At 33.7% G+C, this 22,510-nt stretch overlaps 1 protein-coding gene across 2 annotated transcripts in view; it reads right to left on the bottom strand.

Annotated features, from left to right (window-relative positions):
• Positions 1–390: 390 nt before the first annotated feature.
• Positions 391–22,510, bottom strand: part of LOC129223890 (uncharacterized) — a 45,790-nt gene continuing 23,670 nt past the window's right edge. Inside the window, exons 1-6 of one of the 2 annotated variants that reach the window (XM_054858275.1) lie at positions 17,212–17,429; positions 11,457–11,643; positions 10,341–10,440; positions 8,339–9,715; positions 5,669–5,833; positions 391–615 (exon numbers count right to left, since the gene is read on the bottom strand). In XM_054858275.1, coding sequence (XP_054714250.1) covers positions 521–615; positions 5,669–5,833; positions 8,339–9,715; positions 10,341–10,440; positions 11,457–11,585 — 1,866 coding nt within the window. In that variant the 5' untranslated portion in view covers positions 11,586–11,643; positions 17,212–17,429 and the 3' untranslated portion in view covers positions 391–520. Of the gene's footprint in view, positions 616–5,668; positions 5,834–8,338; positions 9,716–10,340; positions 10,441–11,456; positions 11,644–17,211; positions 17,430–22,510 lie in introns of those variants that run through there. The other variant, XM_054858268.1, reaches the window with a different exon arrangement.

Raw genomic sequence — 22,510 nt, 5'->3', positions numbered from 1 at the left:
TTCTTATGAAGCATAGAACTTTATAATGGCTATTTTAATTGAACTGAAATTCGGTAATCATTTGTTTTAACTAGCTTGAGACTGTTTGAAGACTTTGTCGATGTGAAATAAATGCATAGACGAGTATCTTGATCCGTTATATCTACCTATATAACCTAAATAGTTTAATTTACGTAGACCACAATGTCAAGTTATGTGACATAATCCTGTTCTATTTATTTCTTTAACCTTTTTTTTTTTTTTTTTTTTTTGTAATTTGAAACCAACGATGGACACAAAAACAGCCTTTTATGTTTTCAACGTCCCTCATCTGCATTAAAATTCTACTTTACTTCTTTTCAAGAGCATAGTTTTCACAATAAATAATCTTCACTTTCTTGTGGAAAAAAAAGATACTTTTATTTCAACTAAAACACCAAAGGATTTCACGTCAGCATCGTAGTTAATGTTACATTACAAGAGTTACCATTTTTCTTTTCAGGTAAGACAAAGAAAACGTTTTGATTCAAACACATTTTCTTCACTTTTCCTTTCCTGATCCCTGATATGCGCTAGTAGTGATAATCCCAGCACTGACAACACTTGTCTCATCTTTCTCGGGTGTAGTGCGGAAATCTGAAAAGATAATAAGAAAATGTGTGAGCATAAAACGTAACTCAAGTCCATACTTATCACGAGCATTTTTGAAGTGAAAATGTTCATGCGAGAGCTTTGAAATTCTGATCGGCAAACTTTTGTGAGATGGAAGTGACAGCTGTTTTTTGTGTGAAGAAGAATCGCACATGCGTTCTTGTTGATTTCATTCTTTCTCGTTTCCCGTAGTTGCGTATACTGTGTTCAGTATAGCTGTTGGTTATCAACAGAGCATCCATTGAAATATATGTGTACTGTCCGCCTCTGAGAAGTTGAGCTATGGCCCTTGCTCAAGTCCATTTCTTTCAAGGGAGAGCAATCAGTAAGAAGAGGAATTGTTGGGCGCAGAGTTGAGCTACCATTAAGCCTTTTGAACTTCAGCCGTTTTACCTCATCCCTGTTTCAACAAATGGAGTCGTTTAACCGGCCGGCCAGGCGGACAGTTAACCAACGCATTTCGAGTATTGTTTAGCGTTCTTGTTGTTTAAAATATATTTTTCTTCATTAAAATACACAATTTTGTTCTGAATATGCTTGAAATATCTTAGCCGGAGCTCGATCCGATGAGTTCGAAGCTTAGCGCACTGCTGATTAAGCCACAATGATTGTAAGTCAGATTGCGCTGTGCGACAATACTACTATGTGTATAAAAACGATATTTTCTCTTTTCAAAAGCGAAGAAGATGATGCAAAGTGACATAATTTTATGTAAACAAATGAATGATAAGCCCAATTTCTGCAATTAAAAAGTTATTGATGAATAATTAAAATGTATCCTTGTAATACAAAAGTTTCACTTCTATCTAGTGTCTTTACGATACACCCTATTATTTAAGTTAATTTTTTCACTTAAAAGGGCTTAACATTTGAGTTTCCAAGAGCATGAATCCCAAATAGGCTTAATGCATCATTTTGATCACCAGCACAAAAAGTCCCAATAAACATATATCGTACTATCAAAAACCCCTTTCCACTTCTTAACATGGATAAAACCTCCCTGATCATAATTCAAGCTCTCGAACCTTTTCATTTGAATAACAAAAGTGTAAATTCCGACTTTTGAAAATGATCGTTACGTGTCTAATCTATCACTCTATTGTAGTCTTGGTAGGAATATTTCAATCATGTTACACAACACTGCTTATGTTCCAACTATCCATACTTGCAAATGAATTGCAAAAAGTTGTTTGGCAAAACCCTAAAATGGCTTAAATAAATGGATCTCAAATTCAATGAAAATTACAGTGTCTGATATTTTGTAAATTGCTAGAATTTCAAGAATTTTCTGAAGCATTAAATTCAAATTTTTCAAAACCTGGCTAAGGGCATGTGCATGTAAGTATTTAATACTGTTTACCATTCCTTATGATAATCTTTAAAAGTCAATTTTTCTAAAAAGATGCTATACCAGGGAGCTCCGCCCCTAACTCGCTTTGCTCATAAGTTCATCAACACCTTCTACTCTCTGCTTGCCGCCTACGGCGGCTCTCTCATCAACCTTTCATTCTGTGGTGTACTTCAGTGGCGTTTCCTCCTCCTTGCTACCTTCAGTGGCTATGACTTCGCAGTAAGTAACGAAAACTTAACGTTTCGTATCAACTTAAAATTCGTTGACAAAAAAAATGCCAATTGACATTTTAATTAATGTCTCAGCTAACTAAAGTTGTTCAAAGATGGGTAAAAGCGAAATATGTTCCTCGTAAAATTTAGAATATTTCGGTACTTTGTTCGTCTTTCAACAAGTTGGAGCTTCAGCCTTCAGGCAGGCAGACAGACGCGAAAAATATTTTAATAATATATACTAGCCGCTTGCGATGGCTTGGAGTAAACCGCCTTCGGTAATGTCTTAGGGACGATTCATTAATTACGTAAGGGCATAGATCTTTAAAAGGGATAGATAGGCCTTCCTCCTACAGCGCAGCGTATTTCGCCCGGAGAAAGTGGGATCATCATGATTCTGCCGAGAATCACGTGATCAAGGGACATCGTGTCTCCCTCTTCTCGGGCAGCAATGATATAACAATGCGAAGCGTCGTTAAAAGTCTAGGATTGTCTGAAGATTTTCATTATACTTATGTGAGAAATCTCTATATGTGTGAATCTGAGATTTTCTAGCGAAAGAGGGTTTGATGAATTTTATTAGAAAATAAAGACATAGTGAGTAACAGAAATCTTTCTTTTTGTTAAAGGCAAAAAAAGTCCCCATGCTGAGTCGAAATTAAGAATATTTTAAGCAATTTACTATAGATACCGAGCATTATATTAAATTACTAAAAACAAGCTATGGAAAATTAATTATGGTACGTCCACGAAAAACTGGATTTTTAGGTTTCCTAATTTCTATGAAAAGTGTGCTGGGAACATATGAAAAGTATGTAGGTGCCCGAATTCCAGTTATAAACTGCGTAATGACTTATAAGCTTACTCAGGATCACCTTGAAACTTTTTCCAGTAAGATCAGGTTGTGAGGGGGGATTCAACAATAATCGTCGGATAATTTCGAAGTGGAAAAAAAAAAATGATTCTTCATTCGTACGGAAATTAAAGAGTCCAGTTCTTCAAATTGCGCTCGCTGATTTTGACAATCTTCAAATGATAAGATTAAATTTTAAGCGTAACAAAAATGCTTTGAAAGAAATCCTTTTCTTCCGATTCCTTTGACGACGATTTGGAAAATTCAGAAATCATCTCAATTAACATGACGCAGTATATTAATGATGTTTCTGACTACGCTGGATTTTTTGTCCGGCAAGTGCTGCTGTCCGGAACTGCGACGACTGCAACGCAGACTTAACTACAAAAAATAAAAAAATAGACCTAATAAAATTTAAGAATTTTGGGACACATTCAAGTATGATAACTTATTGCAAGATTGCAGCCATTGACCACAAAAATATAATGTTACTCATGAGACCACAAGAGTTATGCGAAAAATTTTAAATTCCGTTTTTCTAAGTTTAAATAAGCATATGTTGGAAACAGAAGCAGCAGATTTTCTCGTTAAAAAGTTTATAAAATTAATCGTTACTAAATATTTAAGCGTTAGAATGTATCGCGCAGTCAATTCAAACAATGAAAATAATTCACAAAGACCAATAAGTAGGAAAGTAACAAAATTAATATTGTTAAGGGACAATAATCACTAGTTTTCTTCACCCTCGAGTTTAAATTGTCAAAATTATCATAGTCTGTGGGACGAAAAAAAAAGAAGAAAAGAAAAATTGGGGAGGGGCGGAAGTCAAATGACCATTCATGAGTTTATAATTGCAAATAATTTATTTTCTGAGTACTTAAGAAAAAACACTGAAGTTGCTTAAAAATTAGGAACAAACCAAAGTTATTGGTTTGGCTAATATAGTGTTGGTGCGAAATGCATGCGAATATTAGAATATTATTTAATTGAGTTGATATTCGATACTATTTACATTTGTATTTCTAATTGGTTCATGGTTTTAGATCGGGTTTTATGTTAAATTGTTGCACTGGCTTCAAAAGTTGTGGGGAAAGCACGCATTGAAACTATTTATCTGTATTTGAAAAATTTGATTGAAATAAAAGAAAATTTATATGGTCAATTTTTGTTTAAGATTTTTGAAGACGTCTTTTTCTACTCAGTATTTAAAGCACTTGAAAAACTGTTTAAATAGCTTGTGCGCCTGCTTCAAAAGTTATGATGCGAAAATATCTAATGGACCATTCCATGAAAAAGCTGTCATTTTGTCCCGCATTTCATTAAAAAGTAATAACTTAAAAAGGTAACAAAAAACATTTTTTGTAAAAGTACAACAAATACATTTGCGATTTCTTAATGAAAAAAAAATGTTACCTTTTTTAATTATTACTTTTAGTGAAAAATATGAGGTGTTACGTGAGGGACAGAGTGTTCCGTTTTTCTTTAATAATGGGTAAAATGCTTTAATTTAACCCATGCTTAAAGCATTCAACAAATGGGTTAAATGCTTTAATTTCCTTTAATTGTGCAAATGATCGCGGCGCAAAGTGATTATCTTCGATAAGGGAAACAGTTTCTTGTGAGGGGAGTCCCTTGATCACGCGATGTCCAACGGGGGATGTTGACGCGCGCTCTGAGGAGAAAAGTGGGGAGAATGCACATCTATTCTATTTTAAGATCTATGCGTAAGGGTCCCGAGAGGGAGTGGGTGGAAAAATCTTTACATACCCTTACTTGGGGGGGAGGGGTCAGACTCAGTCTTATGTAATATTTTCCGATATTTTATGTTAGAAATTGAGCGGTCAAGTGGTTTGATAGAAATCTTATTTCATTTGCTTGGTAAAAAACGTATTAGGATGAGCTGTTCTTTAATTGTTTCGCAAAGAATAACTAGTGTAAAATATATTAAAAGAATCGCACTATGTATGGCATGTCTTATTTTTAGTTAGTATCGCATCACATACGAAATATATTTGTTAAAAAACATTCAGTCTAGATTCCTTTTAGTAAATATTTATTTACACAAAAAGGTTTTTCAAGAAAATTTAATAATGGTAGTGAATTTAAACGCGATTCCAGTGATGTAAGATTCGTTATTTTACGAATTTGAAAAACGAAATGGAATCTTACGTAAGATTGGGGGGGGGGCGAAAAATCCTACTTACACTTACATGGGGGAGGGAGGTCAAAAATTGCCGAAATCATCTTTACGTAATTAATGAATGGCCCTTTAGGGACTCCTTTTCCTTCTCGCCGCGTTGCATAAAAGGTGCGCTTCGAATTTAACCCGCTTTCGTTCGAACCAGTGGAATCATTGGCAAGATAACAGCTGCTTAGTGAGATTTCGGAAGGGCAAAAAGGCCCGAGAATTGGAGATTTATTAACTTATCCGCTAAATAAAGTCGTAAGAAAAAGAGTCCAGGCGATTCAGGTACCCGGTTCCAGCCTCAATTTCAAGCCGTTCTAAAGGTTACAGACACACAGACATACTTCCCAGATTTTAATATTTCAGAGATTACCCTACAATAAAGGAATTCAGCAATTACAAAAAAAAAAAAACATTTAATTTGTGTTCTCAATTACCTGCGATGCTTTTGTCATTCTTCTTGAGAAATCTTTTCCTGGCACAAAGAAATAAACCATAGAACACAGACGAAACCAAACAAATAACTGCTAAAACCCTGAAAGCAACTCTGCCTCCATAAACATTCATGATGAGTCCACTAATAACACTTGCAGAAACTTTACCTACAGTATTGAATGAAAATAAACGTTAATAAGATACGACATTCACTTTCATAACTTGGCCCGTCATATCATAATTTTCGAGGGGGGGGGAGAAGGAAGGCAGGACAACGACTATATAATTAATGCATATTAGAACGGAAATGTAAATATATTAATTTAGCATAGCTTCCCCTATCCCTCGATCACCTCCGCTTATGATGGGCCTGTTATAACATATTAAGAATATAAATAAGCTTTTGTAACATTCTGTAATCAAAACCATTTCTTAGGTCACGCGTATTTTTTTCCGAGAGGAAGGAATAATTTGGATCGGGAAACTTTCGACAGACTAGATACCCGAGATAATCGGACCCTGTAAGTAAAATATTTTTCCTCGACGCAAAAACCTATATGCTCGCTTTCTGTATCCGTAATCGCGAGGGAAGCGTAATAAAAAATTCCAAGAAACAAAAAGCTTGGAGCCTCCGTGGCTCTGTTATAGAAGCTTCGTCTTCTAAGCCGGAGGTCGTTGGTTCGATATCCGCCTTTGCCCTGGGTCGTATTTCCTTCTCTTGTAAATCTTACCTGTGCGGGAACGGAGGAATTTAGCTTGGCACGAAGTCCTCTATGTATGTGTAGATGTTTAGCTTCTAAATAAATAAATAATAAAAAGCCTCCTCTGCGGAAGTAAGCTTTCTTATTACTAAGAACAGTTGAATACCCAACATACCAGCCCTTGCGTACCAGGCCGAATCAAAAAAAAAAAAAAAACTTATCTGGAAAATTCGAAATTTCACGTTGATATAACAACTTGCCTCTATATCCCTAAATGTACCACAAAAACATCTACTCAACAAAAAATATATAAGTATTTAGGTATCCAACACAAGGCTTATAATTTTCTTCAAAAAATTTGATTTTTTCTTCTATATATTTATTTATTTATTTATTATTACAGAAAACTAAGAAAATATCAACTTCAAAAATTATTGTTGAGCACATTTTCAAATCAACGGTTACAAACAAGCAATAAAAAAGTAATGCATTGAAAATGAAAAATTTAATCTAAACTTGAAGAAATTTATATGCTTGTAAACTATATGGGAGGCTTAAATATTGCATGAAAGCAAAAACTTCCATTTAACACTAATTACGAGTACATACTTTGCTGGGGACACGTAAATATTTTTTAATGCGAATAAATGATTTGAAGGTAAAATGGTACAATGAGAGACTATAAGAACATCGTTTTATCTACTTGAAATTCCGATTTCAAGGAATATATATATATATATATATATATATATATATATATATATATATATATATATATATATATATATATATATATATTCGGCTTAGTACACAAGTACTGGTGCACACTTTAAGACGCAAGCCGGCATGGGTTGCCGTTATTCAAATTTCATGAAAATTTGTTTTGATTTTTATATAGTACATAAAAAAACGAGCTAATGTGTCTATTACGTGACTTCCTTTTGCGCCAATTTAATGATATTAGTGCCTTGGAGTAAGCAAGGAAACACTAAATATTTTGACTCCTAGTTCGTTGCCAACCGAAGTAAAAAAATGCTTTTCAGAGATTTATTTCCCCATTAAGATGTTAATGTGATTTAATGAGCAACTCTCTAAATATCATCAATAGTAGCCGAATTAAAACCAGATTTTAACGAGCTGATATGTGCATCACATTGCTTCCTTTTATGCCAATGTAATGATAATAGTACCTTGGAGTGAGGAAAAAACACTTTAAATATTTTTACCTGAAGTTTGTTGCGAACTGAAGCAAAAAAAAAACGTATTATACCGATTAATTTTCCAAATATTGGACATTTTCATGTGATTCAATGGTTAACTCTCTAAATATCGCCAATAGAGGCCAAAATAAAACCAGATTTTTAAAAGAAACCGCCAAATTTGTAACCAAGTTGGCAAAAAAATTGGCGACCAAAAGCTTGGCGATATATTGCCAAGTGTTTGTCGAATTATAACACCACTTGAGTTTGCATTGAAATTAACAATGATCTCCCCCCAAAAAGGTGTAAAAGACCTCCTTTGGAACATCCGAAAGCGATATTTTGGGTGTCTATACGTTCTTAGGCAGATATCCACGTGTGGTCGGGTTGAAAAAAAAACTCAGTTTACGTTCGGGGGCGAGCGAAATGCAAATTAAGACCGATTTCTGGGTGAAAATTGTTTCGAGAATACAATACTTCCCTTACTACGTAAAAGGAAGTAAAAAGGGTACCGACATAAAAATTGACTCCCTCTGGTGAGGTATTAGGCGTCAAATTGCTCAAAGAGCAATAGCGAACAGTACCTGTAGTAGTGCCATTGGAAAGATAGGATGCCAAATCCTCAGTGCGCAATCTTATTCCAGACCGAAAATATACTATAACATTTAAGGCATCGCTTTAGGAGAAAATTATGTGAGATATATACCAAAGATGATTTCAAACTGATGCGACACGTGTAAGAAACATCAAATTTCAAAATGCTTATACTCACCTGCACCGTAGTGAATGCTACCGGCAGTTGAAATCACTGTAGCTGTCATACCTTCTGGTGCTATATCATAGCTATTCTGTAACACTGCTACCCATAGCAGGTGATAAGTTAAGATGCATGTAACTTCTAACAACAAAGATAACCACGGGTTATACAAAAAGGAGTACCCAATACCACTTATTACATATCCAATGAGTCCTAAAAGAAAAATATTCGTTGGTCCAATCTTCTCCACCCACCATTTGGAGGTCAACAAAAATGGTAATCCATACAAACCTCCCGCAGCGGGTAGCAAGCCCATCAAGACACTTGAGGCTTTCAAGTCTTCTAAATACCAGTACACGTAGGTCTTTGTAAACATAAAAGAACTACCTAAAACAAAGACAACAGTTGCAAATGAAGCGATATCAGGATTTTTAGCCATGCCAAGAGTTTTCTTCCACATGTGTTCTCCTGGCGATTTAATTTGAACTTCGAGTTTGTAAACCGCCATAAGAATGACTAAGAGCATAGCTAGGAAGAGGTAAAAAGCAGAGTCAAAATTCTTCTCTTCTCCGGCATTAGTTGTTGCTTTTACAATGAAGCCACCAAGAGGTGAAGTTACTAAAATACCAAAAATAGCGAAAAAACGTTCTCTTCCGTACTGTGAATCATGTTCTTTCGCTAACGTCATGGCAGTTACATCCAGAAATCTGTAGCAGTTAGAAATAAATGTGTAATACAGTATGAGATTTATGAAGTATACCACGAGAATCTTTTTCCGGTAACTCTGTTCAGAGAAACACTCTTCCGTAGATATTAAAGTGCAATTGAAGTCACAGTCAATTTTATCATAAATATTGCAACTAGTGTATGATACGTTGTTAAAAGATATTGTACTTAAATAATGGTAGGAATTACTTTCAGAATTGTGAGAAACATTCACATTTGCTACCACAGAGAAGTTCGTGTTGCTTGCACTCCCCCTCAACAGTAATTCACAGAATAAGTTACTTCCTGTGCACTTCTGAGTCCCATTTTCTGTGCACTGCGCATTGCAGTGATGAAGCTGCCATTTGTTCGTGGCAAAACTACTAGCAGAAGTTGTTTCCATCCTGTAAGAGGATTGTTCACAGCTCATTTTGATTCTATGATAATCACTACAGTTTCCTTTCAATTGTGGCAGTAGTGGCAAGATTCCCACTGTTATCATTACGCTTAAAATCGTCCCTGCGAGAACCGGCTTTGACCGTCCAGTTTTGTCCGCTATGATCCCTGACACAACTGATCCACAAGACTGAATCACTGGAGTGATGAGGAGGAGGATTGCCACTTCTGGCAGAGTCATTCCCCTTTGCTTCAAAAAGACTATGACAAAAGAGTGCATGAATGACCCGCCTGAAAGAGAAATAGAAATGAACCAGAAAGATGACCAAAAACTTGAGTTCTCAATTAATTAAATGTTTCTATTCAAATTGTTCTCAGATTGATTTTAATTAGCTTAAATTTTTGCATACAATTTGTGGTGATTAACGTAAAGTCAAACTAAGTTTGTAAGTCGCCAAAAAAGGGCTACTTCAGTGCAGATTGATAAAGTCCGGAATAAATTAAGTAGGTTGGCTCTAGTTTAGACAGATTAAATTTAGTCACAATAAATTTAATTATATTTAAATAAATATAGATTGATCAATCTATTATTTTTTCAGATTAAAATTGTTTTGAATTAATGAATGAATGAGTGGGTGAATGAGTAAATGAATGAATAAATGAATGCGTAATGTGTATAATAAATGAAGGAATGGATGAAATTACGAATTAATGAATGAATAAATAATGTAAAAATGAACGAAGAATCAAATAAATAAATCAACAAATAAAAGATTGGTTGTCCAACTAATTAAAGTTATTAATTGACTGATTGATTTATTGATTGAATATATAAATAAATGAAAAAAAGGACCTAATGAATTAGTGATTAAATGAATGAGTAAAACATTGGATTTTAAGTCAAAAGAATATTTACCCCCATAATAGAGAAAAAGAGCCAATTTGAGTGGAATTAAAGGCTTATAGATTCTTATATTCCAATTCCTGCATATCTTGATTTTGATTGTTCGTTTTTCCTGAAAAGATATATTTGCCATGATAAATTCCTGAAAAAAATTAAGTCTGGGAGAAAGTTAAGAAAAAAAAAACAATACCTGAAACAAAGTGATAACAACAGCATTAATAAAGCACAAATGTTGCAAAATTATTACATGCACTTGCTTTGAGGTTGCAAGAAACTCTTTTTCAAGCAGATGACATGAGCTTATGAATGAAAGAACATCCGACAAAATTAAAGAAAAGCAACAAAGAGAAGCATGTGTCGGATGTGAAGTTTGAACCCAACTAAGAACACTGAAATACTATAACCCAAGCAATACTCAAAACTGAAATACTACAGTGCTGGCCAAATTATTAGACTAAAAAGTTTTTTTTTTTTTTGTACACTATTTTTACTAAAATACTATTTATTTTATCGTTAAAGTACATTACATACTGTACACTGATTATTACGTTATTTTAACATAATTTAATATTTGCAGGTGGCAGCACTGTCTGCTTTGTTTGTATTCTTTGTCTATCTACCTACCAGGAACATAACCTCAATCAGCTTAAACAGTTCACCCGTTCTTTTTATTAGTGTGTTCTGTTATATTTAAAGTTAGTTTTAGGTAATTAATGAGTATGTGTATCTGAGTATATATAATAGTGAGCATAAACAATTCTTTACCTCTTTTTTTAAAGTTAAGAAATGGTGTAAACCTAGTGAAAAGTATGCCGAAAAGACTTAAAATGCTTATAAAGAACAAGGGAATGCATACTAAATATTAGATAATTATTTCACTGTTCGTTAATGTGTCTATAGTTATGTAATCAATAAAGAATTTGCTTTTAAAACAGACTTAGTCTAATAATTTGGCCAGCATTGTATAAATCCTGTAATTAACTTTTTGAAACATATACGACGTGTTTGGGTAAAAATTGAGTTTGGTATTTTTAACCCTAGAAATGAAATTCTATAGTTTCACTGTTCAATAACTATTTTAAAAACAGCAATGACTTATTCTCTTTTTTGAATTCATGTATTACATACCTTATCTTGAATGATTTTGTTATCAGCTGCGTGTGCTTTTATTTCATGCGTTGATAGAGAATTCATTGCGACAAACTGATTTGATGCTTGTACTTCCTTTTCTCCATTACTTCTGATTTCTGAATTCATTTTTAAAGCGATGAATGAAACAGGAGCCAAAAATCAGCAGCAAAGAGCGAAACAAACACTGAAAGTAAATTAAAAATATGCCTTAAAATGGTTTTTATACATTAATATAGCACTATTACTTTTACTTTTAAAATACATGTTCAGACGCAGTTCATAAGCAGTACTGTTACTATAAATGTAACTTATGTATGGAATCAAAGCTAAAATTCTGTAAAGGTCTGAATTTTTTATGCTGATTTTTGTGAAATAAATGCAAAGTTTACTTTGAAGTGGCTTGAAATATGGCAGGATAAACACAAAAATCATTAAAATTTCTGAATTTTAAAACCTGAATGAAGTGATTCTGTAATGACAAAATATTAAAAACTAACCTTTGCTAATAATTTTTAATGGATTATAGGAGCATTTACTTCAAAACTAGCTCAATCCATGTTTATTCAAAAAACGTTTTCCCTTTACTATAATTTGATACTTCTTTGTAGATACTATCACACCACAAACAGTTTGACACAAATACCCCTCGAAAACCGCTGCTGGAAACCCATTTCATTTTAAAACCAGCTCAATCCATGCTTCTACCGTATGGGGACTGTGGAAACGAACGGGTAAGGAAAACAACATTAGTAAAACTGCCCGAACCAACTTACACGTTTAATACCAACACACGTTACATTCGATTTTATATACAGGGGCGGACTGGCTGACTTTGGCCCAGTGGGCAAAAGAATGTTTTGGCCCACATCTGTAAATTAAAAAAGTTAAATTAACCAGTACCGGATCTCCATTTTTCCGAGTCGAGCAAAGACTCGGAAAACTACCACTAGTTTCTATTTTCCTTTAAGTTTCTAAATCAAGTTAAAAAGTTCTAAAAAAAGAAAATTGTGAAACGTAAAATAAAGCTACCATTGACACATTTTTTATGTGCCTTTAAAGAAGGATACTAATGGTTATAAGTTTAATAAGGCACATCTTTAGGTTTCTATACTGACAACATAAGAATTACACAAGGAAAGGGTAACACGATCAAGTTACACGATCAGGTAAATTCCCTCGGAAATTTTCCGAAATTCGTTGATCTATGTAAGCATAAGGAGAAAAGAATAGGGACGAGGGGTTCTAGTTCCCTTCAAAACGATATTTTCAAAGTTGATGTCAAAAACCGCATATTTACAATTTTCGGTAAAATTGAGGAGAGGTAAAAGAAGAGGTTCCCCACGATTTGTTTTCTTAACTTTTTTTTTCAACATAGAAGTCTATTTTTGTCTATCTTTGTTTACAATAGAATGTCGGGGGCTTTTCCCAAAAATTCTACGAAATGGGAAGTTTTAGAAATGCAGTTTTAGGTTACGCTTGGAAAAAATTAAAAGAACTGGGAAGCATCGGGAGCTCTCTACGAAACCGTTTCGACATTGAACTATTAAAAAACGCAAAACAATCATTGGTCACGTTTAAGAGAAGAGGAGGCTTAGTGATCTCATTTGGAAGCATTTAAAAACTGAAGTAAACTCTACCCAATTTCAAAACTACATTTAGTTTCTACAGAGAATCGGCGACTCTCCTTTGGAATTTTTCTTCACTGAAAATTTAAAAATATAATCTTATAATATGTTTGAAAACCTCAAAAGAAAAGGGGACAGGTTTCCCGAGTGTTTCCCCCAAGATTTTTTAGGAGGGCACCGTGCTCATCCGCTTTTAAGCTAATCTTTGACCCTTAACTTGGTCAACCACTCTTACCCCCTTAAAAGTTTAAACAAAACTTTCCAAAAGCGAAAGGTAAAGCTTCACACAAACCTGTCCCGGAAACGTCACTCTCTCGTTTCAATAACTTATCCACAAGAATCTGATTAGAATATATCAGAATCTTTTTCGTATCACCTTTAAAATTAAACATCAAAAGCTTTTCAATATTTTAAAAATGATTACTATCGAAAATGCTTAAACTTCGTATGTACCTAGAAAACCAAAAAGTAAAAGAAGCACATTTTGTGTTTTACAAAACTTCTCTTAAAAAGTACCCTTTTATCTGAAAGCACACTGCCCTTTTTTAGTCCGGGGGAAACACTGGTTCCTCCTGGGCATTATTTTCTGAAACTGAAACAAATTTTAGGTGCAGAAAAAAGGGTTACAGAGCTCTCTCACGAAAATTTCAAAAAGTGAAATTTTAAGCTATTTTTAGTGACTTTAAGGGAATGGCGAAGGTTCAATGGAGAAGGTTCATTTTTCGATATTTGAATCTGAAAATCACAATTGAGGGCTTTGATGCAAAAGTCCAGACTCACTCATTTTCGGTAAGACCATCAAATAACATCAGTGCCCGGCAGAAAGGCCATTAAATTAATATCTTTCCCACATTATTTACTAGAGAGCAGAGGTCTGATCTTACATTTGTGTCCCGTTGTTGCACCAGTAAGAACTTCTATATTCCCCACACGCAAAAATGAATTTAAAAAAAAGTTTGGGCTAAACTGGTTGCTTTCATTGAAGGCCTCAATTGAAGGCTTAAGATTATCGTTGGTGATTTTAGGACTACAAAGGGTCCTCATACCTGAAATACCTTACGAAATCTGGCCCTGATTACTAATAATATGTTGCTCAAAATAAATAAATAAAATAAACCTTGCCCCCCCCCCTTGGAATTCGATCCTAAATCCTCCTATGTTCAGGAGCTCTCTCTTCTAAGTCGAAATACTGTCCCGTTTCAGATTCAGTTTATCGTAATCCAGACTTACTTTCCCGTTCTGAAATGAAAATATTTGTATAGCGATAATTTACAACAGACCAATGAAATATATTGACAACTGACAGCATTTAGTTGAATCTATAACAACCAGTGAATACCAGGGGCGTGCACAGAAATTTTGGGGCCCGTCACAAATGACTTTTACGGGACCCCCTCTATTTTGTTTACCCCTACGGAACCGGGCCAACAGGTGTCCATTCTCCCTCCCCCATCTCCCCCTCGTGCATGCTCCTGCTCATGTATCAACACCCCAAAGCATGGCCCATGCATTTATAGCAGGGCTGGGGCAGTTTTGTCTAACGGTGCAAATCCCTTCAATTTTTGTTAACAGACGTAAAAATACAAGTTTTTAACGCTCTTTTTTCATCCCGGGCCCTTTTTCAGGCCTCGTCAGAACCCAATTTCTCTGGCCTTCTCCGGTTTCCTTAATATGGGAGCCATGGCCCCAAGGGTGTGCACAGAAATTTTCGGGCCCGTCACAAATGACTTTTACGCCCCCCCCCCATATTGTTTTACACTATGTCCCTACATGCATTTCACCCCTAATTCAAAAATCTTCGACCTCTTTCAGGCTCGGGCGCGGGCCAACAAGTGCTTATTCTCCCCTCCCCCCCCCCCTGTGCACGCCCCTGAATGGCCCCCAGAGCTCTAAAAACTAGAGAGAAAGTTGATAAGAGAGGAAAGCATTCGTACGTGTGAACTTCGGCTATTTACTTTGGTCTCTGCTTAGGATGGGGGGGGGGAGGGGGAGAGAAACCTGTTTCCAAACGCTGTTTTCACATAGAGTAAACGAATTACAAGTTTTTTTTTAATGACATTTTTAAAATGTTAGGTCTGAATTTAAATGTATTAAGTTCAATAAAAAAAAATTGCTTGAAGTGCCCACTCAGCGGTTGGCCCAGTCGGGGATCCCCGACTAGCCGACCTGGCCAGTCCGCTCCTGTATATATATATATATATATATATATATATATATATATATATATATATATATATATATATATATATATATATATATATATATATATATATATATATATATATATATATATATATATATATATATATATATATATATATATATATATATATATATATATATATATATATATATTCCAATATTTCCCTATTATTGGTATGAAATCCAAAACACGTTTCTTCAAACATTTTAAAAACGTTATTTTAACAAATACTGCGCGTTTGAATTCTTCAATTCACAAGTCGAACTGCATCATGCTGCCGACACTCGCTGGTGAGATATTTACTTTATCTACCAGTTTTTTGGCACTCTCAGCTTGAATGAGATTAGGTGCGGATGCAAAAGGAGGGTCATGGGCGTCATCTTATCTCCAGCTAGGTTATTCATTGTTCTAGGCTGGTGAATTCTAACAAGAATGAAACCGCAGTCTCTGGGTGTGATAACTAGGCTGTCTAGTAAATTTCACATAAAAATTTGCTTGTTGAATAGATTGTATCTTTTTTATTAATTTATTTTGTTTTGAAAGAAATTCAAAATTTTGTTTGATGTCCAAAAATAACTACGGAAGTAACTCTTGCTGACGTGATAAGTATTATGAATGATATGACTTACCTCAGTGCTATTCTTAAAGAGTGCTGTATATACAAATAAATCATCTAAATGTTTTATTACATATTAGTGATGTTCATAAAAGTTTGCAAACCAATAAAAAAAAAGTTAGTTAAGGGTAACTAAACAATCTATTTGGCATACTGCTTTTAGAAAAACGTTGCGCAATATGCATTTACGTAATACTACGCACCAGGAAAAAGCATTAAAATTTTGAAATCGAGTAGAAAAAACATTAAATCACAACCATATAATAAAATATTAAAAACCTTTATCATAATAAACATAATAAAACTTTTAAAATAAATATTTAAATTGTTTTACTTTCTTTAAATTAATTGAAAATTTCCGGAAATTATCAAGATTTCCTTCCCAAAAATTCCAGTTTATTCCTGGGAATAAACCAGGGTTATTTCCTTCCATTACAACAACTCACAGGCCAGAAGAATTGGACTTTTGCATTCGAATGTTTTGTAATGTTGATACTATATGGCTGCTTATGTGTATGCCGCTTTTAGTACTGTTTCAGTAGTATTTATATAAACAGTACAAAAATGATTTAAAACTTTCTTTCTTTAGTTTGTTAAATTTTGTGAAGTGCACAAGAAATGTAATGTTGCGTTTGCATACACCGCACCTCACCACTTGTCGTTGCAAAAAAAACATTTGCAAGTTAAGGGTCTAAAAAATAAAAATAAAAAAAAATAGCTAAGCATTCGAAACACACAATTTGAATTAATAAATAAAACATAAAATGTAGTGTATAAAATATACTTGAAACTTCACATATTTTAAAACTGGTGTTTTTGTAAAGCAAACAATACCAATTTTTAAAATGCATCTCTTATTTATTTATCAATTTTTTTACATTTTTGTAATCAGGTCCAGGAAATATCCTAATGATTTTTCTGACTGCCTAATCACATTACTTACTAAAAACAGTTCAAGAAGTTATTTCACTGGCGACATTTCAAGCATTAATGGGTCAAAACGTTTTACTAATGCTATTGAGTAGCCCGGAACGCTCCATATGCATTACAAATACTCGTATATTATTACAAATACTCGTATATTATTCATCATACTTTAAAATTACTTTAATAAATTAATAAATATGCAAATTACTTTTATGTCAATAATGAATTAAAGAAGCTCTCAATTTGTAATGTGTACCAATTATTTTGTTCAAAAATGTAAGCAAGGGTGCTTCAGTGCGTGAAAAACAGCAACTTTGACAATGACGGATATTGACATAGGAAGTCACTTTTTGGTAGAAGTTATTTACTGTGCATACTTACCTCGACTTACCTGAGTTCTCGCACAACAAATATCTCATCATCTTTGATATCCTTTGTAGATTAGGATCCGCAAAGCTTGTCATTTAAATTTCTGGTACGATTAATAAACTTAAAAGGAAACTAAATATACGAATCAACTATTTTCTACTAGCAATCCTTTGAATCACGTCAGATACCCAATTTTCTGCACAGCATGACGCAGAAACTGTAGCGGCTTAAGTTCATCCATTGACACTGTCCGAACCAGGAATATGTCTAAATTCTCTAGCAGGAAATTCCAGTTTTTCAGTCAGGAAATGTGAAAATCTCCACCAAGGAGAGAGTTCTCAATTATTTGATCCCCAATCCTCCGAAGATGAGGTCAACTGAATTAAGATTGGAAGGAACGTTTCCATTGGTATTCATGAGTTAAATACGGGATACGGGCGACCTTGCTTGATACGACCGCTTGAAAAGTGACATCCTGATTCAGTTTAGGAGCAAAATTAAATAATATGAATGCTATGAGGTGTATTATTTTTAAAAAGTACATAGTATTCCAACTCTGAAGATATTTCATCAGCTTACAAATCTGCTCCTTGAAAATATATCAAATAATATGACCGCTGTATATTACTATATTTGGTGCGGTACATTAAAAAAACATAGAACCTACTACGCTGAGTGATAAGTTTGCTTTGCTTTATTTTCACAGCAAAAAGTGCAATAATTTTAATCACGTGGCTCGTCCCTGAAAGTTTTTCAGTTTTACAAAGCAATTTTGAGTTGTATCTTTCATTAAATCCTGCATTACTTGTATATGGGACTTTGAATAGATAATTTATGTTATTAATCTTTTGATTGGAAATTTTTATGAACGAAATGGCATCAAAATGCAAAGAAGTAAGACAGATAGCGAGTGCAAAACTTTGCAAACTCAAAGAACAGAGTTCTATGTTACTGTATCTACATTTGAGTTCAGCAGTTCTGGTCTTAAATTCACATTTTTACTCATTAATTATGGGAATTATTGAATGTGATAAATGAGAAGCAGAAGCATAGTTGAGTTTTCTTTTTCCTTTTTTTTCTTTGAATTCTAAACAAAAACGTTTTTTTTTTTCTTAGCCTCCTCTTCAGGATTTAACTTGAATATAAACGGTTAACTTTTTACTTTATTCATTACTTCATAAAAATCGCAATACGCTGTTGCATGCATTGTTTTTGAGTGTATATGTTCATTATGAAAGAAATAGCTGTTGTTCATCCCTTCTGTATTCGTATGAAACAGCAGTTAGTTAACCTTCACACTTTGAGGTACGGTTGCATCGTTTGAAGCCATTTTCCTTTGTTACTAATATTTTTCAGCCAACTAACAGTTTCTTCGAGATTGGGGTTGTTTCCTTCAGTCAAAACTAGTACTTTTTGTCACTGAAATTGATAGAATAAGCAAAAAAATAACATGGACCCAGAAAATACTGTCTTTTTCCCAACAGTTATTTTGTAATTACTTTTTTAAAATGTCCGATTTTTCAATTAAGGCGTGGTCTTGATGATGTCACAAATGATGCTCTTAGGCGCATCTTTCTACCACGTTTCCACGTAATGATACTCAAGAAGCGAATTAAATATTGCGCTCTCCGCTTGCTATCAACCATATCGTTGCCAATACACGTGAGTAAAGATGCGAATTAAATATTTTGCTCCGTGAATGGCAACACTGAAGGGCATTTCATCATTCGTGAAGTCATCGGCAGAAGCGTTAAACAATAAAAGCGCACCGATTTAAGTAATTTTTCAAAAATATTAAACTTAAACAAATTATTTAAAAAATGGTCAGACCCTATGTTTTTAAGCATGCTCTTTCAGAAAAAAATACTTTTAAAATTTTGGAAACGACCCCATTGGTTGAAAAAAAATTACAGATTGGAGACCTCAAACGAAGCCGCGGTGCTTCAAAGTGTTAAAAAATCTAGCAAAGGGGGTTAAAAACTTTTGGATATTCTTTGTAGAACATGTGAAAGAAAATATTGTGCTTCAGAACGAAATTTTGAACGTTTAAATTCTGCGATATTTTTTTTCAATGGAAGAAATTTCAATATTAGTCTCACAACAGGCAACTAGCTGATTCTATTGATGTCCATTGTTCAGGTAATTTTTAATTCCATCCTTTTTTCCCTTAATTTTAGTAAGCCATTTTCCATTTAAAAAAATCATGAGTTTTTTTTTACAAATCAACTGGTTGATGAGAACCAATTCGAGTCAAGAATTTAATTTTAAAACATTATGGCAAATAATAGTAACGTAATATTTACCATAATTTCACTCTATCACAAGAGCACTAATAGCATTTCTTCATTCAAATTTATTCATTGCCTTTCGAAGGTTAGCACTTTTTGCTTTCCGTAGTTTGGAATTTATTACTTCCTGAAATTTACAAGGGTAAATTTGACCACAATTGAGAGCATTGTTTTAGGATTTCAGAAACAATCCTTTCAAACTGCCACGCAATATTTCATACTCAACAAAAAATAAAGAGAAATCTTCTTTGTCGAACCCAGCAAAAGAAAAAAGATAATAACTTTTTCCTTACAAGTCTACAAAGTCGATTCATATTCGCTTCAAAGATATGAAAAAAAAAAAACTGAAAATAAATAATGCAACCACTTGCCTGTGTTTTCGCCGACGGTATTAATATTCGCAGATTTCAACATGTGAATCGCACGTTTTGGGATTTTGAGGTGACCAACTTAAGAAAGAGTTGAAAAGCAAATAACTTTACCACTTCATTTGAATCTAGCTGTGCTTGAATTTCATTCATTTTAAGTCGCGTATAAAAATCCAGCGGATATCTAGAACAGATCTTAGTGCAAAAGAGACGTATGTGGAGCACACATAATGCTCAAAAGGTGGCTTTTCATTGTGATGTTTGTCAACAAGTGTCTATTCTCTATCGATTCCGTACCTGTCCCGGGAGAGAAAATGATGTCAGTACCAGTAGATCCCGAAGCTGCTTTCGACTCAGAGCCAGCGGATCCTTATATCTTTGGATACCATTCTGATGATGGCAAAGGCGGCACACAAGAACGACATGAAGAATCCAATGGAAGTGGTGTCATTACCGGCAGTTACAGTTATAAAGATGCGCTTGGAATATACAGGACTGTTAATTATACAGCAGATGACAGCGGATTTCGTGTTTTCGTCAAGTCCAACGAGCCTGGCTTAGTGACTCAAAGAACTGGTGACGCAGTTTTCGTCATAGAAGCTCCTCCACCTGGTGCTTTTGGTTCAACTTTAGCTGTGTCTGAAATGTCAAAGCCTTAATTTTTGAACAAAAATGTGAGAGAATGCGTGGAACGATGCCATTGCCAAGTTTTATCGGTTTATAATTTCACCAAAATCCTTTTAAAAATATTTTTGTGATGCTGCTACGCTATCGTTACAGATCTTCTATCTTCTGGTATTATCATTGGATCAATATAACTTCTTTTGAATCTTTCAAACTTCCTCTAATTCATTGATATGTTGGAGTTAAATAGCTTTCACATTTTAATCGTTTGCAATGTCACGAAACAAGTTTCTTCTACTTCTGGTGAAAGTTTTTCGTTGTACGTTTTTCACTTGTTGGTGGCTTCGGTTTCATTTTAGCTCCTACAACATTCTCTTTGTTAATACCAACTGGAAAAACTTGTTAGAACATTAAACAAGGTCAAATTTCAATGTGTTATAACTGTCCAAACCAATAACATATGTTTCATTTCTGCCAATTTTGTTATAAAATTGACATCACTTTGTTATTTTGAATCAACTTTATCCGTGACTAAACTATGAAAAATTGAAAAACTTGGGAATATTTAGAACCGCTAATGTTATTTTAATTACAATGAAACAAAAAACTTCATTCACTCATTCGGCAGTAAGCTTCAACTTTACAGTTGAGCTTTACAAAAATCTAGTTAGATGTAAAAACGCAACAGAATCAAGTTAAAGAAGCACTTTCAAAAATACATTGAGCTGTGCTAGTATGAAATAAGCGTTTTTGTTCAGATTTCTGAAGTTATATGAGCACGAATACCCTGTATTAATACTGTAACTGAATATGAGTGTGTGAGTTTAATTTTTATTTTTTCCAGTTCACACTATCAGGGAAAAACTGAACTTCTTTAGCTCCAAGCTAAGGTTTCCTATTTTACATTTGCAAATGAAATGTGAACTTTAATCAACTTATAAATAAATTTGAAAAGAGCAAAATGTTCAACATAGAAAGCTACACAGTGAGTTTTCTTCAACCAAAGACATTTTTACTAATACTATTTTCTATAAAAAAATTTACACCACGGAAAGCGTCACTCAATGTTTGAGAAAACTATTGGAAAAGAAACCTTTTCAAATTAGTAATTGCAATCATAATTTGAAGTTAGTAACGTTATTTATAATTATAAAAGTGCTATGTTACTATAGGTTTCATTAATAGTATGGCCGCAGATTTTCAATTCTGTTTTATTTATTTCTTTTCAATATTTTTGTCCTCGTTCTATGTTAAAAAAGGTGGTCTCAAAACTTAATATTTAAAGGAGGCATCTGAAATGCAAGTTATTAAAGCTCTGCTCTTAAATTGACTATACTTCAAGGTATAACGAATAATATGCGAGTATGGTTTTCTTAGACAGAGTAAAAGTGTCATAAAAAACAATTTCAAAAATTCTTATAGAGTTGTATAAAAATGTTAATACATTACATTAAAATTACGATATGCAAATGATTGAATATTATTTAATTCTTCTCGTGAAACTTGACCAAAACAACTTGTTATAATCTCATATTCATTACAGTTTTTATTAAGGGTTTATTTTTTTAATTAAAAACTTATACTTATTTTAAAACTTTAGCTTTGTACTTTGAAAATTTTTAAGAACTTATGCTGTCTTTTTACCTAACGTTTCGTAAAAAGAGCCACTTTTTTTTTCTACTAACATGCTAAATTGCTATCGCAATTCGGATTACGAAAACATCTTTTGAATGCAACTTGCCAGCATTCAAATTAAAAAGGGCCCGAAGGATCCATTGCCTGATGCAGATGTTTTTTTTTTTTTTATCGGCACTAAAAATGAATTTTACGTCACTATATTAATAAAAGTCTTATTTATAACTCAGCTTCATTTTCAAAATTTTGATGAGTTTGTTCTTCCATTTAATGACTATTTCGCTCGTTGTTTTAAGTGTTTTATTACCGTAATGTTTGCCATATTTATATTTTTACTTACATTTGTCGCAATTTATATTTCTTGCCTGGATTTCTCTTTTTCTCTTAGTGTGTTTT

This window comes from Uloborus diversus, chromosome 1, assembly GCF_026930045.1.
Source record: "Uloborus diversus isolate 005 chromosome 1, Udiv.v.3.1, whole genome shotgun sequence".
NCBI classification, from domain to species: domain Eukaryota; kingdom Metazoa; phylum Arthropoda; class Arachnida; order Araneae; family Uloboridae; genus Uloborus; species Uloborus diversus.
The sequence above is the reverse complement of the archived record's forward strand: the minus strand, read 5'-3'. Positions and strand labels throughout refer to the sequence as shown.